Source organism: Vidua macroura, chromosome 2 (genome assembly GCF_024509145.1).
Source record: "Vidua macroura isolate BioBank_ID:100142 chromosome 2, ASM2450914v1, whole genome shotgun sequence".
NCBI classification, from domain to species: domain Eukaryota; kingdom Metazoa; phylum Chordata; class Aves; order Passeriformes; family Viduidae; genus Vidua; species Vidua macroura.
In genome coordinates, this window is record NC_071572.1 from 116381894 (window position 1) to 116400015 (window position 18122).

The 18122-nt window shown below is 46.5% G+C and overlaps 1 protein-coding gene across 3 annotated transcripts in view; it reads right to left on the reverse strand.

The window, feature by feature from the left end:
• Positions 1–200: 200 nt before the first annotated feature.
• The window catches only part of RAB6A (RAB6A, member RAS oncogene family), a 42754-nt gene continuing 24832 nt past the window's right edge, over positions 201–18122 (reverse strand). The window contains exons 2-9 of one of the 3 annotated variants that reach the window (XM_053969716.1): positions 17500–17558; positions 14977–15030; positions 13482–13598; positions 13320–13425; positions 11412–11523; positions 10593–10686; positions 5330–5396; positions 201–3265 (exon numbers count right to left, since the gene is read on the reverse strand). In XM_053969716.1, the coding sequence (XP_053825691.1) occupies positions 3201–3265; positions 5330–5396; positions 10593–10686; positions 11412–11523; positions 13320–13425; positions 13482–13598; positions 14977–15030; positions 17500–17558 (674 nt within the window). In that variant the 3' untranslated portion in view covers positions 201–3200. The remainder of the gene's footprint in view (positions 3266–5329; positions 5397–10592; positions 10687–11411; positions 11524–13319; positions 13426–13481; positions 13599–14976; positions 15031–17499; positions 17559–18122) is intronic. The other 2 variants (XM_053969715.1, XM_053969714.1) reach the window with 2 other exon arrangements.

Consider the following 18122-nt stretch of genomic DNA (forward strand, 5'->3'; position numbering starts at 1 on the left):
CGGGCTCCGTCCCCGGCATCGCTCCTGGGGCGCTGGAAACAACGGCAGAGACAGCGCAGCAACAGCAAACACACCCCTGCAGCAGCTCCCCTGTGACACAGAGCCCCCCAGAACTCCTCCTGCAGCACCTCAGCCCCCCCTGAGGAGCTGCTCCTCCCGCCCGCGCTGCGCTGCACGTGCTGAGAGAAGAGAGCCAGAGCTTTCCAATGAGACAGGTATTTATTTAGTTCAAGCACTAAGGATTTGTTCTCTTGTTGTTGTTGGTTCATATTATCAAACAGAGCTGAGGTACCAGTGACATTCCAACATGAAGAAAAGGAACCTTTTTTTTCCCCCCTTACACAATTTCTTCAACTACTTTTATCAAGACAAAACGCGAGGCATGGAATAGCTGCATGATGGACTGTACAACGAGCAAGCCAGAGCAGGGAGGAGAAAAGAAACAGAGCCGAGACCTTCACTCAAAAAAATCGCACAAAAAATCAGCATTAAGAACATCTGTCCCCATGGTTCCACTGGCCACGCCCACGGAGTAAAAGAAAATCAAAATCTAAAATCTGACAGACGGATGGTGCAAAAAAAAAAAAACAAAAAAAAATTAATATAAAGACCACGTTGCTCCTGTGCTCACCTTGGAAGTGTGCTCTCTCTGGAGAGCTGGGATGAGGACAGGACTGAGCCCTGTTAAGCACAGGCTATCAGCAAGGACATGCACTGAACGTACCTGGCTGTGCTGAGCAGCCCCAGGGGCCTCGTCCGTGCTCCTGCAGCCCCCCGGCCGTGCTGAACACGGAGCTGTGGGAATGCTGCTCTCCAGACCTTTGTTTCCAGCGAGTTCTGGACAAACCTGCTCTCAGGTGTTCCAGGAAAAGCATCCAGGCTGCTGGTCCATCACAGCCCGTATGGGCTAAGCCAGCTCCTTAAATCCAGGGCTTAAAGCTTGGGACTGTGGGAAGCAGAGGGGGCTGGTTCTATCAGAAGCAAGGAAAAAAAAGGATGTGCTTGTGGGGAACAGCCAAATGAGGACCAACAGAAGCTGCATGGGGAACCAAAGGAGAAAAAAGCAAACCAAAGCAAAGGAAGAAGCAGCAGGATGAAGCATTTCAGCACGGTTAAGAACAGTACAACAAAGGAAAAGCAGCCAGGTTTCCTTCCCCCAGAGAGTTTCTTTTAAATAAAGAATGATCCTTTGTCACATATCATTGATGTTTATTTCAAGACATGCCACGTCAAAAAAATTCGCCTTTAATATTGCATTAGAAAAGCACTTTTACATCTCGTTCTGCCTTTAAGTTATTGTTGTGCAGAGTTGCTAGAAACCCAGGGCAGGGCATGAGCCTGGCATTCACCTCAGGAATGAAGAATTCCAACTCTTTTATGCCCGCTTCCTGGGGAAAGTGGTGGTGAGGACGATTCCCTTCCTCTCCCCCAGGTGGTTATTTTAGATGGTAGAGAGAGGGGCAGAAGAGAACCGAGGAGGAGCCTGAAAATTCCCTTGCAATTGTCCATTTAATTCGCAATCGCAACACAGACTCGAGAATTCCTTCCTGCACTGTAACTCGGCCAGAGTCGCCCAGCAAACAATGTATTTACAATTGTGTTTATTAACTTACACAGCAACTTCACAATGACTAGTAAAGATTAAAAGGGTGCACTTCTAGTGTGTTTCATTCCGTGTTTCTCGGGTAGCTACATCTCGCAACATCAGCAAAGCTCTACACAGATTCCTCAGCCAAAGGAAAACAACAAAATCAGCACTGAAAAGAGTAAAAAAAAAAATTAAAGCCGAGAAATAAATATCAAAGAAAAAAGGGTTAATTGTGAGCCTAATTCCATGGAAAACTAAATTACTAATTATTTAACCAAACTATACAGCTCTAGAGAACCAAACTAAACCAACTTGGAAGACTGAACATAAAAATAAAATTAAAAAAAAAGAGCTAAAAAATAAAGGCATAAATCTGCATAATCAGAAGTTGGTTTCCATCCTACTCAAGCCCCTCCCTTTCCATCTAAGATGTCTCAACTAGGATTCTGTAGGATCAAAGTAAACACCCCTTCCCCACCGACCTAAGCCCACGCTCTGGAAAAGCGGGTGCCATTCCCCCTCTGCTGGGGCAGCCAGCTGCTCTTCCCTCTTTCTCCCAATTTTCCAAGGTTTCAATCGGCTTTGGCAGGTTTTAGTGCCAGTCCTGATTTCAATACTTCCCCTAAAAAAACAAAGAAGCAAAACGCTTTCTCTTCCAAACAGCTGAACTGTTACGTTCCCATCTCTTGGGCAGTAATAATTCACTTCATTGGTCTTCTACTTAAAAAGGAAAAAAAAAAAAGAAAATGCTCTGAAAACTCATTTTGCACTCGAAACATTATCTCCCTGCTTCCTGCAAGTGTTTTGCTAATGCACATCCACCCCTTCCTTCCCCCTCAAATCCTCCAGAAGCCACTCATCCCAAAGAGCCCGTCCGTATTTCCCAGTAATGCTTCCTTGGAAATGTGTCCCCGCTGCCTCGGCGAGAATTCCCAGCTCCAGCAGCCGGCGGTGTCCAAGCCCTGCTAAGGCCAGGCTGGGTCTGGACACCAGGCAGACTCGCAATTAAGAGCTTGGGGTTAATTTGTGTTTAATTATCAAGGATAAGCCCTCAACCCTCGGCATCTGCCGCTTCCCCCCCGTGATTCCGCCTGCTGTCTACGCATTCCCAGTTTCTGGGAGAAATTCCAATGGGTCAGATTTGCAAGCCTTCTTCTGCACATACATCTCATCTAGGTCCAATTCCAAACTTACTCAGTTGCCATCATTTCAAAGTGCAATATCATAACATATTAAAAAAGGAACAAATATTAAGAAATTGTACCTATTTTTTTTTTTGTTTGGATTTTCTTTTTTTTTTTTTTTTGCTTTTACTTTTTTTTAAAGTTATACCTAGAATACGGTGGAATATTTTGGCTTTTTTTTTTTTTCTTTTCTTATAAATAATGAAGACACTGACATTTTGTTGGGGGGTGTGTGTGTGTGTGTGTGTGTGTGTGTGGGGTGTGCTTGTGAAGCTAAAGATCATCTCCACGAGACAGCCAGCGATGATGAACTGCGATACGTTATTACGGAAAGGGGAAGGTTCAAGCCAATATTCACACTGCAGTCAATGAAGAGGACAGGGAGGGAAAGCAGTGATGTTCTGGAGAAAGGTGGAAGCCACATGGTATTAGCAGGAACAGCCTCCTTCACTGACAGGCTGCTCTTGAGGCTTTTCCAGTTTTATGTCAATCACTGGAAGGAGGAAGTTAAGGCAAACATCTCCAGCTCTGTTTCCCTACCAAGAGCGGGATTTTGAATGGCATTTTCAGTGCTTCCCGCTGAAATACTGGGAAAGGCCAGCTCCAAACCAAAGGTTTCTCACCTGCCCCTCCTGCCCTGGCACTGGCACATGAAATTTGCAGCAGAAACGATGTCAGACCCCAATGTTTGTCTCTACCCAGTCTGCTCTTCCCAGCAATCCCACTGATCGCTTGCTGTGGGAATTCAAGATGCACGGATACACCGAAGGGTCTAATCACTGCCTCTGCAGAACCATTCAGGCTGGAAGAGCCCACTGAGGTCTCCAAGTCCACCAGCATCTCATGTCCCCAGGTGCCACATCCACACGGCTTTAAATCCCTCTGGGAATGGGGGCTCCAACACTTCCTGGGCACCACCGCGCACTGCCCACCCCCAGAGCTCCGGCCGTGCCAGCCCCACCTCCTCACCAATCCTTGCTCAGTTAAACCTCTCCGCTCCCCCCAGCAGCCAGCAAAGCCCTGCCACCAGCCTGGATTCCCCCTTCCAGGGACAGCTGATGTCCCACAAGGTCACTGCAGAGCTGGCTGCTCACAACCTGCCTGTGATAAGAATTCCCAGCAGATGCCCTCCAGCTACAGCCTCACGGAGCCTTTCCCAGGAGGAGCTTTGAATGCTAATCCCCAGCTCAGAGCTGTTCACCACAAGTCTCCAGCGCTCCCCTTATCACACAACACAGAGGCAAAGAGATCACACAGCTGGTACTTCCAACTTATTTCTTTAGGGGGTTGAAGTTGCTTTTTAAAGAGGTTTGGAGAAAATAAACATGGAAATGGAAACAAAAGACAGGCAATTCATCTCCAGTGTTTGTTCCGCTTGGCTGATTTAAAGCTTAAAGTGTGTTTAAGTTGGAGATGCTTGACATGAGCCTTGCCAGCTTCATCTCAGGACAAGAATGGGTCAAGATCCTTGAACCTTCCATGTTTTGCAGAAGTGCCCCCATTAATCCTAATGCAGCTGCCTGGGAGAGAGGATCCTATCCATCCCTGCTATCTGCAGGAAGCCCAATTCCCAGTGCCCTAAATGCACTCCCATTTTAGAGACTGCTGATCCAACTCCCTGCCACAGCCCCTGCCTGTGCACTCTAGCCCTCCTCCTTAATAAAGATTGTTGCTCATTAACCTTTTGGGGACCTGCATAACAAACTATTTCTGATCACTCAAGTCCCTGTCACACAAAGCCTGTGCCTCAGCAGCTGCAATCCCCAGCTTCCCAAACCCTTCTTTTCCCCATGCATCAGATGCTCTGATGGAATTTCAGTGCCAGGCTTGTCTCCCTCCCACAGTTCCTGGGACCTCCTTCCCCCAAGGCACAATTACCAACTCCATGATCCCTGCTGCAAATAAAACCAACAACCCTGGAAAAGCTGCTGTTCCCAGCACACCCACCTGGCCAGGTCGGTGACTCCTGTGCAGCCATACTGCTTTTCAAGCCTTTTCCATCCCTCATGCCACCTGCTTGCCCTTGGCTGAGACTGATCCCATCAGTTGAGTCTTCTCCCTCCCACCACAGAGACGCTGCCTGGGGTGACAGGCTGCCCTGGGAGGTTATGGGATCTCCATCCTTGGAGATTTCCCAAGTTTCCCTGAATGTGACCTGCAGAAACTGGCTCAGTTTGGGAGTCAGCCTTGCTTTGAGCAGGAGGATCAGAGAAGGGGCTTCAGAGGTCCCTTCCAGGACAGCTTGGTTTTGGATTCTCAGTCAGGTCTGCAAGAACCACGGGGGTTTTTTGTTCAGACCTCTTTGCAGCTCTTTTCTCCCACCTTCCACACATTCAAACACCAAGCAAAGAATCCTTTTGGATCACCATTCCTTCCCCTGCTGCCTCCACCCTCAGCACCCCTGCTCCCAGCCTTCCAACCCAGCAATCCTCCTTCCTCAGCTCGAAGGTTACTTGCCCCTATTCCCCCTCTCTTTGGGATGTCCAGGAGCTGAGCGAGGGCTGCAGTGGATTATCCTGGTGCAGGGTAACGCCTGGCACAGGCACAGAAAGGATACTGTCTTCTCTACTTTTGTCTTGTGTGCTTTCCATCCCAGGCAAGGCAGCTGCCACACGTCGGAAAAGCTGCAAAGAACCACACAGGGAACAGATGAAAACAACAGCTCCCCCCAGCTGAGGCAGTTCAAACAATGACTCAACACATCCCCCAGCACTATTTACACTGCTCAGCCCCAAAATCCTGACACCAAATATAACCTTTATTCCTAGAAAAGGGCAAAGCACAGCTCTTGTTAGTGGAGATCAGAGAGCTGCGAGCAGCAAACCTCCTGCACCTTCTCTGCAAACAGGATGGGTGGGATCCAGCATTTCACCCCACACCTGCCATGGATGTCCATGGACCCCACAACCTCCCCGTGGCAGGTGGGAATTAGGTTTTCACACCTCCCCAGAGGATTTCAGAGGAACACGGACATGCTGATGAAGGCAAACACACCAGCCAGGAGCCTGTCACTGCATCAGCCGAGCTGACACACATGGAAGAGTGTCAAAAAAAGGGATCCATGGAAAGGATTCCTCCCAAGCCTCACCTATCTGTGGCTCAGGCTCCTATGGAACAGATAAAGGAACGCAGCCAAACCTAATCCTCATCTTTTGGTGCTCACTCCATGGTTTTCCTACATCCACATTCAGGCCATAAAGCACAGAACAACGCCATCCAAAGCCTCTCACTTGAACACCACCTCCAGTTTCCCAGCAAGGTCTGAGTTCCCAACTCTCCTGATGGTTTTATTCCACTTGAAGGAGGCGAGATGGAACGGGGCCGATTCCGTCTCCTGCATTTCCCACCTTTGCCTCTGAGGTTCAGACTTGTAATTCCCACCACACTCTTCCCAGGCCCTCTGGGTGAGGACCCTGTAGATAATGCAGCTGAATTCAGCTGCCTGTGCCCCCTGCCCAGGCTGCTCTCCCTGCATCACGTGTTCCCAGCGCGGGAGTCCCGGATGGCGTGCTGCGGGCCTGACGTCAGGCCTGGCGTGTTCCGCTGCTGCACGCTGTCCTGCCTCTCCTCAAATGACACCAAGCTAAACCACTTATTCCCAGTGACCCACTTTCCACAGAAAACCCAGCCAAGCCACTGCCAGCCTGTTTGCATCAGGGATGTGGGTACCCGAGCAGCCCCGCGGGTCCCTGCCCAAGGGCTTTCCCCACTTGGGCTCCCAGTGATGCTCCCACTGTCCTAAGACAACTTTGTTGGCTTGACAGCCCCCTCCAAGCTCACCACGAGCAAGCCCCCAGGTCTGTCTGGGATCTTTCTTGGCAGGAATCTGGCACACACTGGAATCTGAGCCAAGGATGGGTCTGAGAAGTCAGGACTCGATGTAACTCCCTAATTCCAGCCAACAATTCCAAAGTAAAAAAGCTTAGTACGCCTCCCTCTGTGTTTCTCTGAATTTTTGCCATTAACCTGGACCTTCCAGCCTCCCTGAAAACCTCAGGGAAATCCTCACAGGCCAACCAGGAAGTAACAAAATTCCAGATGCTAAACTCTACCTAAACCAACTGCAGGAATGCCCACACAGAGGAAGGGTGAGGAGTCTTTAAAAAATCCTCAGCTGACGGAACCAACTGGAATTCCTGCATTTAAACCACAGTGCTGACAGAAAGGCTATTTAAAATACAGTAATCCTTTCTTTACATTAAGACCAGGAATAAAATGATGCTTTTAGCAGTATTTCTCCCCTAAATTATCTGACTAAAAATAGGAATTTGGCAACTAAGAAAAATCAACTTTATTTCTTATTAACCTTCTGCTTATCAGCCCCAGCATATGTGAATAAATCCAATTAGGGAAACTTCCTGATGGTTGGAAAGCAGCCTTCCCACAGGGCCCTCTGAGCTTCCTGGTGCTGTCAGCCCCGAGCCAGTGTGTGTCTGTACACACATGTACATGTTTAAATGTTTGTGTGGGTATAAAAACACAAGTATTGATAAGCATCCAGCACTTTTTTTCCAAGGCAGGAGTTAAATGCAGCAGCTGAAAGACTAAAAGCCACACAAACTCTCTTTCAGCGCTCAACTCTGCAATCTGCTTCCTGATAGAAACTCTGGAAAGAAGCCTCATCTCTCACCATCAGTTTCAAGTCATTTGACAGACTGTGCCTTTCCTGCTACTCCAGCCAATAAATCCCAGCAGATCAGGGTCACAAAGGACTGCAGGCACAAACCAGTTTTCAGCCACACTCCAGCAGCAATATGGAAAGGACGGGAGGATCACTGTCCAGATGGAAAAGTCGGGCAAGAAACCTGTTCCCCAATGCAAGGCAAACAAAAATCTCTCCCTAATTCTCATTCTCTGCAACCCTGAGGATAATTCTTGCCCATCAGATGGGTAAGAATCAGAAGACAGGAGAAAGAGCCCAGCTCTGTGAGAACAGGGTCACAGAGGGGCTGTGCTCAGAGAGCTGCTGCCGTGAGAAAGTTCTTCTGCCAAGGACCACATTCATCCCCTGGCTCTTCCAGGGCCAGCATGGAGTGTGCCAGGTACTGCTGGAGGGAGCAATTCAGGGGCTCTCCCTCCCCTCTCTTTCTACAAGACAGCAAAATGAACCCTGACATATTCTGGGCATGAAATCCAGGGACTAACAATAAGATTCCCTGAAATACAGAGTGCCGAGACAGCGCAGGAATCGCGAGGTCTTTTAAAGCTTATTCAGGGCTGACAGAATGAATCAGAGACTACAGCTCTCTGCATTAAAAGGAGCAAGTCATCTACTTCTCTCCTCCAGCTTAAGGCTCCCCTGGCAATCAGTCTTTGCAGGATCCAAAAGCCAGTCTTTTCCCCTCTGCTGCATCGGTTTAACCCCACAATAACACTACCAGTGCTTTTATTCCCTAATATCCACTCATTTTTCCTTCAACACTCCCTGCCCAAAGGCAGAAGGAACAGTAAGTGTGAAGGACCTCGGGGACTGCAAACAGCTCTGCAAGCTGCCAGCACTGATGTGCCATCCTCAGAGCTCTCCCCTTTCCTGACACAAGGAATGGCAGGAAAAGCTTGGCAGCAGCACAGTTCCCTCTGCCTCCTTGCTGGTGGAAGATCCTGGCATTGGAATAGCTGCTGTTGGAAGAACAGAGCATCTCACCTACTGGGGGTCCCAGCACAAAGCCAGGCCCTCTGGATCTGCAGGACAGCTGCAGGGAGCTGGAGGCAGTGCCCTTCCCTCTAATCTCTTCCAGCAGAAAAGGATGAACCAGAAGCTAAAAGCAGCACCAAAGGACAAAAGTCCCCTGGATTTCCACTGAGGAGGAGCAGCTGGAAGAGCCAGAGCCATTCCCTCCCCGAGCAGGACAAGAATTTCAGCTGTTTCTGGATGAAAATTCTGTAGGAAAATTAACTGAGACAGTGATTGTTCTGCAGGATCAGAATATATTGTGGAGAGAAGTTATCGGTTATGGGAAGGTCAAATTTGCATTCAGCTTATTAAGGATTTCACACAGGTTATGGGAAGGAGATCCATCCTGCAGTTGTACTTTCCCATTTCACTGGGAGAGAATTTATTGCTAAGTTATAAAATAAATTCACACCATTTAGCAGAGAAGCTGCAAGGAAACAGGGAACTACCTAAGTGGTAGTATTAAAGGTCTCGTCCTTTGATAATTGCTTAAACAACTGCTTATTAAACTAAGAAAATATGAGAGTTACAAATATTCTAGAATATAGAATAGCTTTGAAATCCTTGAGAATCCCAGTCCACGCCTGCAATACATGGATCAAAACTTGTACGAAAAATCCATTTTTAATTCTTTTTGAATATCCACTCGTCTCTGTGCACACCATCAAATCCTCAGGGCTCCAGCTGGCCCTGAAAGCCACAACTCCCTCACAGGCTTAGCTACAGAACCTCTGGAAATGTGGCAGGGCACAGAAACTCCCTGAAGGAAAGAGGGAGTGTAGAGCTCCTTCATCACCATCACCATCATCACTCCTCTCAGTGAGGCAACTGCTCTCAGTGCACACCCCCAGGTCTAAGCACTCATTAAGATATTGCAGCACAAACCTTAATTACAAGGCAGCCTCTGTTGTAGCAGGATAATTGGGGGACCCTGGAAGCCAACACATCCATGGTGGGTGATGCAGTGAAACAGCTCTGAGTTAACACTGCTATAATTATCCCATTATAGAGGGAATCATTTTGCTACTTAGAGGCAAAGTCAAGGGACATTTTAATAACAGACTCTTTAGTCCTGTCTAGAACATGAAGTAGCTCATAATCCTATTTTATCACTCCTGGTACCCTTCTGCACAGAAACCACTTGTGTAACTACATATATAAAATGTACATGGAATGTCATCCATACACACAGAATCCCTGATGGTTTGGGTGGGAAGGGACCTTAAAGATCACCCAGATCCACCCCCTGCCATGGGCAGGGACACCTTCCCATGTCCCAGGCTGCTCCAAGCCCCATCCAGCCTGGCCTTGGGCAATTCCAGGGATCCAGGGGCAGCCCCAGCTGCTCTGGGTACCCTGTGCCAGGCCTCCTCACCCTCCCAGGGAACAATTCCTTCCCAATATCCCATCCAGCCCTGCCCTCTGACAGTGAGAAGCCATTCCCTGTGTTCTGTCCCTCTGTCCCTTGTCCCCAGTCCCTGTCCAGCTCTCCTGGAGCCCCTTTAGACCATGATACCCATGAATTTATGTCTTCTCCAGGTCTGAATTTAAAGAGCCACAGCTCATCTCAGGACATAAACGCTCATTTTTCTGCAGCCCCATCAGTTCAAAAGACCTTTCACTGCTTTCCCCAATTCAAAAGCAACTCATCATCTTCTAGAAATAAATAGCTCTGGCTGTCCAGGAACATTTGCTGGCACTTCCAGTGCCTTCCAACAGAGTGGGAACAGCAGTTGCTCTGTCTCCCTGTGCACTGGAAGCATTTTAAACCATCACACTCCTCCTTCATTGGTTTGTTCCATTCACTGAAACAGAATCACAAAACAGTCCTCACACCTGTGCTTCCCCAGCTTTGTGTCTCACTCTCAGGCCAAACAGCAAATCTGGATTATCAAAAACCCAGGAAGGTGTGATCCTGTTCACCCAAAGCTTCTTCCATAACTCCCCTGTTATTTAAGGGGAAGGAATTCCCAAATCATGTGATGCAAGGTCAGAGATCCTTCAGAACCTCAGCCAACAATTCAGCTCTGAGGTGTCCCTTGGTGTGTGTGGACTACAATTCCCACCGGCCCCCTTTGCCAAAGCTTCCCAAGATCCAGGGACGTGCTCCTCCCACAAGGAGGGTGTGTTACCAGCAGCCACTCACCTGTTTTACATTGTATCCTGCTTTTGCACTAGTTTCAATGAACATTACATTCAACTCTTTGGCTTTCCTTTCTCCTTCCTCAATGGACACTTGTCTGGGGAAGAAAACACAAGAGTTAGGGGGGGAAAAAAACTCATAAAACCCAAATCTGGACAAATACTTTAATAATTAATATTTATTACACTTTAAAAAAACCCCAAACCTTTAAGTGATTTATCTAAAAGCACTTAAAAGTTTTGGGTTTTTTTCCTGCATGGAATGTACAGCTGCTGACAGGTATCACCACCTCACTTCCATGGCACACCCAAGCAGAACTCAGCATTCCAGCAGAACAGCCAAGTGTTCACCCCAAAAATTCCTGTCCAGGAAGCTGTGCTTTTATGTCTGAACAATCAGCAATCACAGTCCCAAAATAATCATCAAAACCAAACTGTTTTAATGAAGGTCCAAGTGTAATCATCTCATTTGGGAGGGATTTTGTCCCGTTTTTCCCTGGATATGTGTCCCACCCATTAAGCAGAACATTATTAAGGACAAATATTTGTAACCAGTTTATTCATTCACTGGTGTGGGCTGCAGTCAACAATCCCTTCTCTCCTGACATCTGTACAAGATGGTGATGGTTTTTCAGCTCATTCACAGCACTGTGATGGAAATTTTGGCTTAGCCAAAAGAAAGAGGGCTTAAAATTGAGATTTCTCTAGTCACAGCCATATCCAGAAAAAAAACCACATTACAATATACTCCTTAAAATAAGAGCAAACAGCAGCAGAGTATGAAAAGCTGGATTTGAAAGCTGGATGATTCATTCCCCCATACCTCTTGTCTGCTAGATCTGTTTTATTTCCCACCAGCATGATGATGACATCGCTGCCCCGTTCCGTTCTGACATCATCGATCCACTTTGTGGTTTGCTGGAAGGAGTTTACATCTATCAGAGAACAGTGGAGAGGGTTATCACTGCAGGTGTCCCTCACAACTCACCAGGAAATACATCTGCACTTGGGAAGAAAAGCTCCATTTTCTGTGGAGTCGGCGGAGGAGGGTGATGAAGAATCAGCGAGTGGAACCCTGAATCGCCCCCACTAAAGGACACGGAAGCTCTGGCATTAATTTCAGATGGGCAAGTGCTTCATTACAGGTGGGCTCAAAGCCCCACAGGGAACTGAGTCCATCTATAATTTGGTTTTGACAGCACCTAAAATGAAAAGTCTCATCACTGTGTTTCGGTTCCTTTTTTTTTTTCTTAGTTCAGCATGAAGTATTTTCTGTAGGGAGTGGGGATTCATTTTTGCACTCTACGCTGCTCGTGGCCTGTGCACCTCCAGAGGTTCCTACAGTTCCCCTGCTTCTCAAAAATCCTCAATCCCAGCCTTGCATTTTGTACACTTGAACCAATCCCTTTTTATTTTCTCTAGGGAATCCCAGGGTTATACAACACAGCAGCAACTCCCGTGGCACTGAACACTTGCCTTCAAAACAATTTCTACATCTTTGCATAAAACCAGAAGCAGAAATTTAACCTCTCTGCAGGCACTTAATGCTACACCCTTAAAAGCTGCAAGGTAAGAATTCCAGACTCTATGGTGCTTGAGAAGTTGCATCCCACAGGGAAAAAGGAGTTGGAGGGAAGCTGCCACAGAGCTCAGCATTTGCCAGTTAGTGACACAAAGAGCATCTGAGCAGCCAAAGTAGTTTCAGTACTTAAAAAGGGGGGGCCTCTGCAGCAGTTCTTGAAAAGTATTGATTTTTTTTTAATGGCTTCTACTGCAAAGTAATATATTGCACGCTAGACAGCCAAGACTTGATCACTTGCCAGTGTCTTAATTCCCTTTACTGCTTGGCAATATTGAATTTGCTGGGTCAGGAAAAAATTCAGAGTTCACAGCTAACCTGTAATTTTAGCTCAAAGGAAAGTGCCATTTTTAACAATTAGAGCTTTTCTAGGTAAGGCCCCTATTCCTGGCTGTAATCTTCTAGTGTTTATAAATCAAAGGACAAGAACTTATGCATTTGTGTAGAATTAGGCCATTGTTCTCAGTCAGTTCTGGTTTAGAACTGAAATTGTCTGAAGGTTTAGTTCCCCTAAAGTAGAATTTCTGCTCTTTGTCAGTGCAGGAACTGGTAAGTTAAGGGGTGTCTGGACTGAGGGGAGGGACAGAAGGAGCAGGGCTGAAGAAGCACTAATATTTTAGTTGACAAAAATGTACATACCTTAGTAAGGAATGAAAGAGCAATTGTTAAAGGGTAAGAGCTTAGTAGTAAGTTTTACATCTCGCAGCATGTGAGAGTGGCTGATTCCAAGGAAAATGTGATGTTAATGCGCTCTCCCCGCCAGCCCGTGCCCAGATTTCATTTGGTGAGGGAGGGTGAATGAAGTGGAGCAAGCTACAAAAGTCTCCAGTTTGAGAATTCAGATACCCATGGACATGAAGACCAAAAGTCACAGGTGATGTTATGACCGAAAGGCAGATGGAAGAGTGCAACGAGAGCAGGCAGGACTGGAGGACTGAAGAAAATGGGGTAGGGAAGGGTTAAAATGGCATTTGTGAGACAGTTTATACATTACAACAGCAGCAACCACGGGGCTTGTGTAAAACGAGCAAAGAAACCACGTTTTTGTCATGCCAGGATGAAGCCCAAGCAGATGACGTGAGAGGACATGCAAAGCTAAGCTAGAGGATGGAAAGGGCAGAGTATTAGAAATGCAGAATTCCCCCCACTCACTTGTGATATCATAAACAACAACTGCAACAGTGGAGTCACGAATGTAGCTAGGAATCAAGCTCCTGAACCGCTCTTGACCTGCTGTGTCCCATAATTGCAACCGTACCTAACAAAATCAGTCAAACAAGCAAGAAAAATAAGAAAAGAGGTCAAACCCAGTGCAAAATACCTACTTGTGATATCGTAAACTACTACAGCAGCAGCAGAGTCACGGATGTAACTGGGAATGAGGCTACGGAAACGTTCCTGACCCGCAGTATCCCACAGCTGCAACCTGATCTGTGGGTGGGAGAAAATTAAAAAAGCCAAACTGCCACTAAAAAATAAAAGAGTCAAGAAATGTTTTACTTTTTTTTTTTCTTTTCAAAAAATAGCTAAATAAAAAGGAGAAACTCATGCAGGAGGTGCCTGGGGACTGGGAGCAGCAGGACACTGTCTCCCTACAGCAATCTCTCCCGAGGGGTAACAGCAGCCAAACTGGGGGGTGCAGCTTCCCAAAAAATGCTTCCCTTCCAAAAGGAGGGGAGTGGAATGGCTCAGCTTCCAAACTGAGAGGACCAACAAGAAAGCTACAGCTGAAGTGATGGAATCACCATCCCTGGAAGTGCTCAGAAGTGTGTGGATGTGGCATTTGGGGACGTGGGTTAGTGGTGGCCTTGGCAGTGCTGAGGGGTGCCTGGACTTGATCTTGGAGGGCTTTTCCAGTCTCAGTGGTTCTCTGAAATGTTCACCTGCAGTTCTGCCTTAGAGGAGAAATTCATGCTCTGCTCTCCTTCCTCAGGACTCACACAGGCAACCTCCAGCAGCATGAAGGATGGTTGCTGGTGGAAAAGCTGGAAAGGCTACTCATGTCAGTTTTTCGAGGAGAAAATGCTTGTTGTAACTCTAAACTGCAAAGTAACATGCACAGAGAGGCTGAATGGCTCTTACCAGCAAGGCTCTGGAAGAAAAGGCAAGACACACTAAAAGCAACGTGTTTGGCAAGGTGTGCAAGAGCCAGCTGGGCCATGGAAAGCACATCTCAATCCTCAAGCACTTCCCATGCAATCCCATTTACTGGGGGTTTATCCAATCCCATTTATTGGGAGTTTATCCGGTACCACAAGCTTCTGCAGCACTGCAGTTTTGTTTCTGCAAATAGCTCAACTGAGGCTGAATTTCTTAATTAAGAATCTGAGCTCATTTTAAACCACAGCTTTGCTTGCACAGAGGAGTGATTTCACTTGATGAGCTAAAACTGCACCAAGCAAGGAAACGAGTCTCATCTGTGAACTCATCAGAGGCCACCTTCTTTTTAAACAAGGAGTATTAAGAAGATGGAGCCAGCTATTAACTGCCCACATCTGGCAATTTGTATTTTACCTTTCTGTCTTGTGGCATCACAAGCTGAAGGGGTTAAGCATGGTTCCCCTTTCTCCAGATTCCCACCATCATTCACCCCTCAAATTATCTGTACCATCACTTTCTTCACAGAGGATGACACTGAATTTCCCATTCCCACTGCTGTGTCTCCACAGCACTCATCAGCCTGGAAGCAGCTGGGAGATGAAGGCTCAGCCTGTGCTTCCCAGTGATCTCAGAAGTGTGGGCTGCACAAAACCAGATGCTGGTCCTCATTCCTACTGTTCACAGAGAAAAGCAACAAAATCTTACTCACTGTTCGATCCTCCAAGTACATGGTTTTCGATAAGAAGTCAATGCCAATTGTTGCCTGTAAAGAGATGAGAAAACCAAGAGCCCTTAAAAAAATGTCAGAACACCTGCAGTGATTTTCAGGGGAGCAGCAGAAGCTGCAAGAAAAACAGGTTGGGTTTCTTATTTTTAAGCTACAGCTTGATTCAATAAGCAATCTGTTTAACATATCCGCAACCAGAACAATTCCTTAAAGCACAAAAGGTTTGACTTCTGTTCATGCATATTGACAGTTTAACCCACACATTTATTTGGGTAGCAGCAGGGATTTTTATGCACGTGACAAATTGGTGTCCCCCAGCTCAACCAGGATATGTGGGCACACACTGCCTTCTTCCCAAGTGCCAAGTATGTCCATGGACCTTCACTCTTCCAGGCAGATTAAGGCAGACACCTACATGATCCCTAAGTAAAGCTTGGCTCATCCTAAAGCAGCAGAGCTGCACCCAAACTTCCCAACACCAGTGGGAGCTTCCTGGAGAACATCTTAATGGCAGTGGGAAGCCATTCCCCCTTGTCCCCAGTCCCTCTCCAGTTCTCCTGGAGCCCCTTTAGGCACTGGAAGGGACTCTGAAGTCTCTCTGGAGCCTTCTCCTCTCCCAGCCTGTCCTACCACAACACAGGGAAGCAGCACTATCAAGGAGTGGATTCCAGCAATGCTCAATACACCAGACTTTTACAAAAACAGATCTTCTATGGTATGTGACATGTGGGGCCAGAGCACAAAGGAAATCATTCCCAGCATGTCCATGGAGGGGAATGACTCCTGGTAAAATAAACTCCTCCAATCACTTGTTTTTATTGCAAGTGTTTGGGTTTCTGACACAGCACAGCAAGTTCTTACTGATAAGACAGAGGGACACAGCTGAATTCCTCTCATCCAGCAGCGAGCAGAAGGAATCCAATGCACAGCACGGATTTTACTAAATGGCAGCTTTCTATTTTTAACAGCTGAACATAAAAACCCCATGTTCAAATGATAGGTTTCAGAAAAATATGCATTCAAAATCTGCCAGAAATGTCCAGAACAAGCAGATCATCCCTGAACTCACCTCCTGCTTCAGTCACCCATGATCAGGCACGTTAATACTGGGGTCTCAGGGGTCTCTAGAGAATCCTGGGCATCCAAAAATGTCTGCTTTGGGTTGACACCAACAGGCAGTGTGATTTTGGCCAAATTCCTGGAGCTTTGTGATTCCTTCTTCCAGCTACAGCACACACTAGGGGGTATGGCCCCACCTCAGGCACAACTCCAGGAAAATCAAGGGGTTTGGCTGAATGGCTCTGAGCCAAGTCCATTAACACCCAAACTGGGCAGGCAGCACTGCTGCCTAAATCCAAGTTATCTTAGGATTTCTCAGTGTTGTAAGTGCCACTCAGTGGTTTTGCAATCATTTAATGCATTACATCAGACCACCTTTCCATGGTGACATCCTAAAGCACACGGGGTGAAACCTCCTCAAGGAGGAACTGGGACACAAACTCAGTAAGGAAAAGGAGCACTCCTAAAAGAAAAATACTCGGGGGGAGGATAAAATCCCAGCTTAAATAAAAGAACTGCCTTCAATGTCCATGTAATTACAGTGGGAGGAATCTGGGAGGAAGCAGTGACGTGTGCTCCAGCCCTCCCACACTGTGGAAACGTGGCTCTTCCCACAGCTCAGGGAGAACTTCCCATCTCGTTTTTCCTAGCAGCAGCAAGGAGGAATTACTGAAGGAGGCAGGAGGGAAATCTCTCAGTTCGATGAGATCCTTGGATAGACACTGAGGAAAAGGAGAATCACGTTTTCCCTTTTTTTTTTCCTATTACCTCCTCCTCCCACCCCCCTAAAAAAACCTTCCCAGGCACCAGGGAAGAGATTTTTCTCAGTTTTGTGTATCCAGAACATCACCAGCTGTAACCAAGTCACGAAACATGTTCTGCTTGGAGGAGACACGCTTCAGGAAACTGAAGTACTTTTAGATCTGAATTATATCTGAATTCTGGGAGCGAGCAACACTGAGTGTTCTCCCAGACTGCACTGTGCTAATTTGTAAAATTATTTTCTAAACATCTTAAATTTCCCTTTTTTTTTTTTTTTTTTTTTACATTTTGTATTATTTTCTAGCTTGTGTCAACTTGTTGTTTAAAAGAGCTGGTACCTGTTATCTCATCCACACACAGGGATTAGACCTGTGATGATCTGGCAGAAAATGGTGGGGAAGAAAAAAAAAAAAAAAAACCCTGGCAGACTTAACAACTGCTATTCCCTGGCTGTGCCCCTCGGGTATTCCTTTAGAACCACAGCTCATCCTGCTGCAAGCAGCAGGTAAACTCCTGGAGCAGAATCCAACCCAGAAGTGCCACTCTGCCTGGTGATTGAAATCAAGATTTTACAATTGGCAATTCCATGGTCAGTGCCCCAACTCGTCTGGAATGACTCTTCCTGCAATGGAAGGCACGGCAGCAGAGGAGTCTTACACAAGACAAAAATATGGATTCATTTACCTGGTAGGTGTTGTCAAAGCTGTCATACATGAACCTGGTGATCAAGGAAGTCTTCCCCACTAAAAGAAGAGAAAAAACCATGGATTCAAAGACCAGTTTCAGAGCAAGTTTTAAGCAAGTGATTTAAAAATGGTTTACTGTGTCCAACACATCCATCACGTGCACTTAAACTTCCCACAAGGACAAGAGCAGTTATTTGCTTTTTTTTTTTTCCTGTATCATTCCCAGTCATCAGATTTACTCTTAAATATTTGTGATTTGAGATGAAAATTAATTTCATTGCTCTGTTTTCTACCAAGCCATTCAGTAAATTTAGTTGCACTGAACGATAACAGCCCCCATAACTAATTATTAGCAACAAAAAGCTCTTCTCACTTGTAAAACATGGCATTTACTCACTCTCAGACCCCATCATCCTCACAACACTTATTTTTCTACTCCTCTAAGACAAACACCAGAGCAGAGCTGGGCCAAAGCCTAACTGATATTTTATAGGCTTTTTCCTTCTCCTACATCTTCACCTGGAGGGATCAGCAAGATCCACAGGAACTGGAACATCTCCAGCTGCCTCATTTTGATGTGTATAAATCCTCTTAATTGTAGGCCAGTTATTTAGGAAGCAA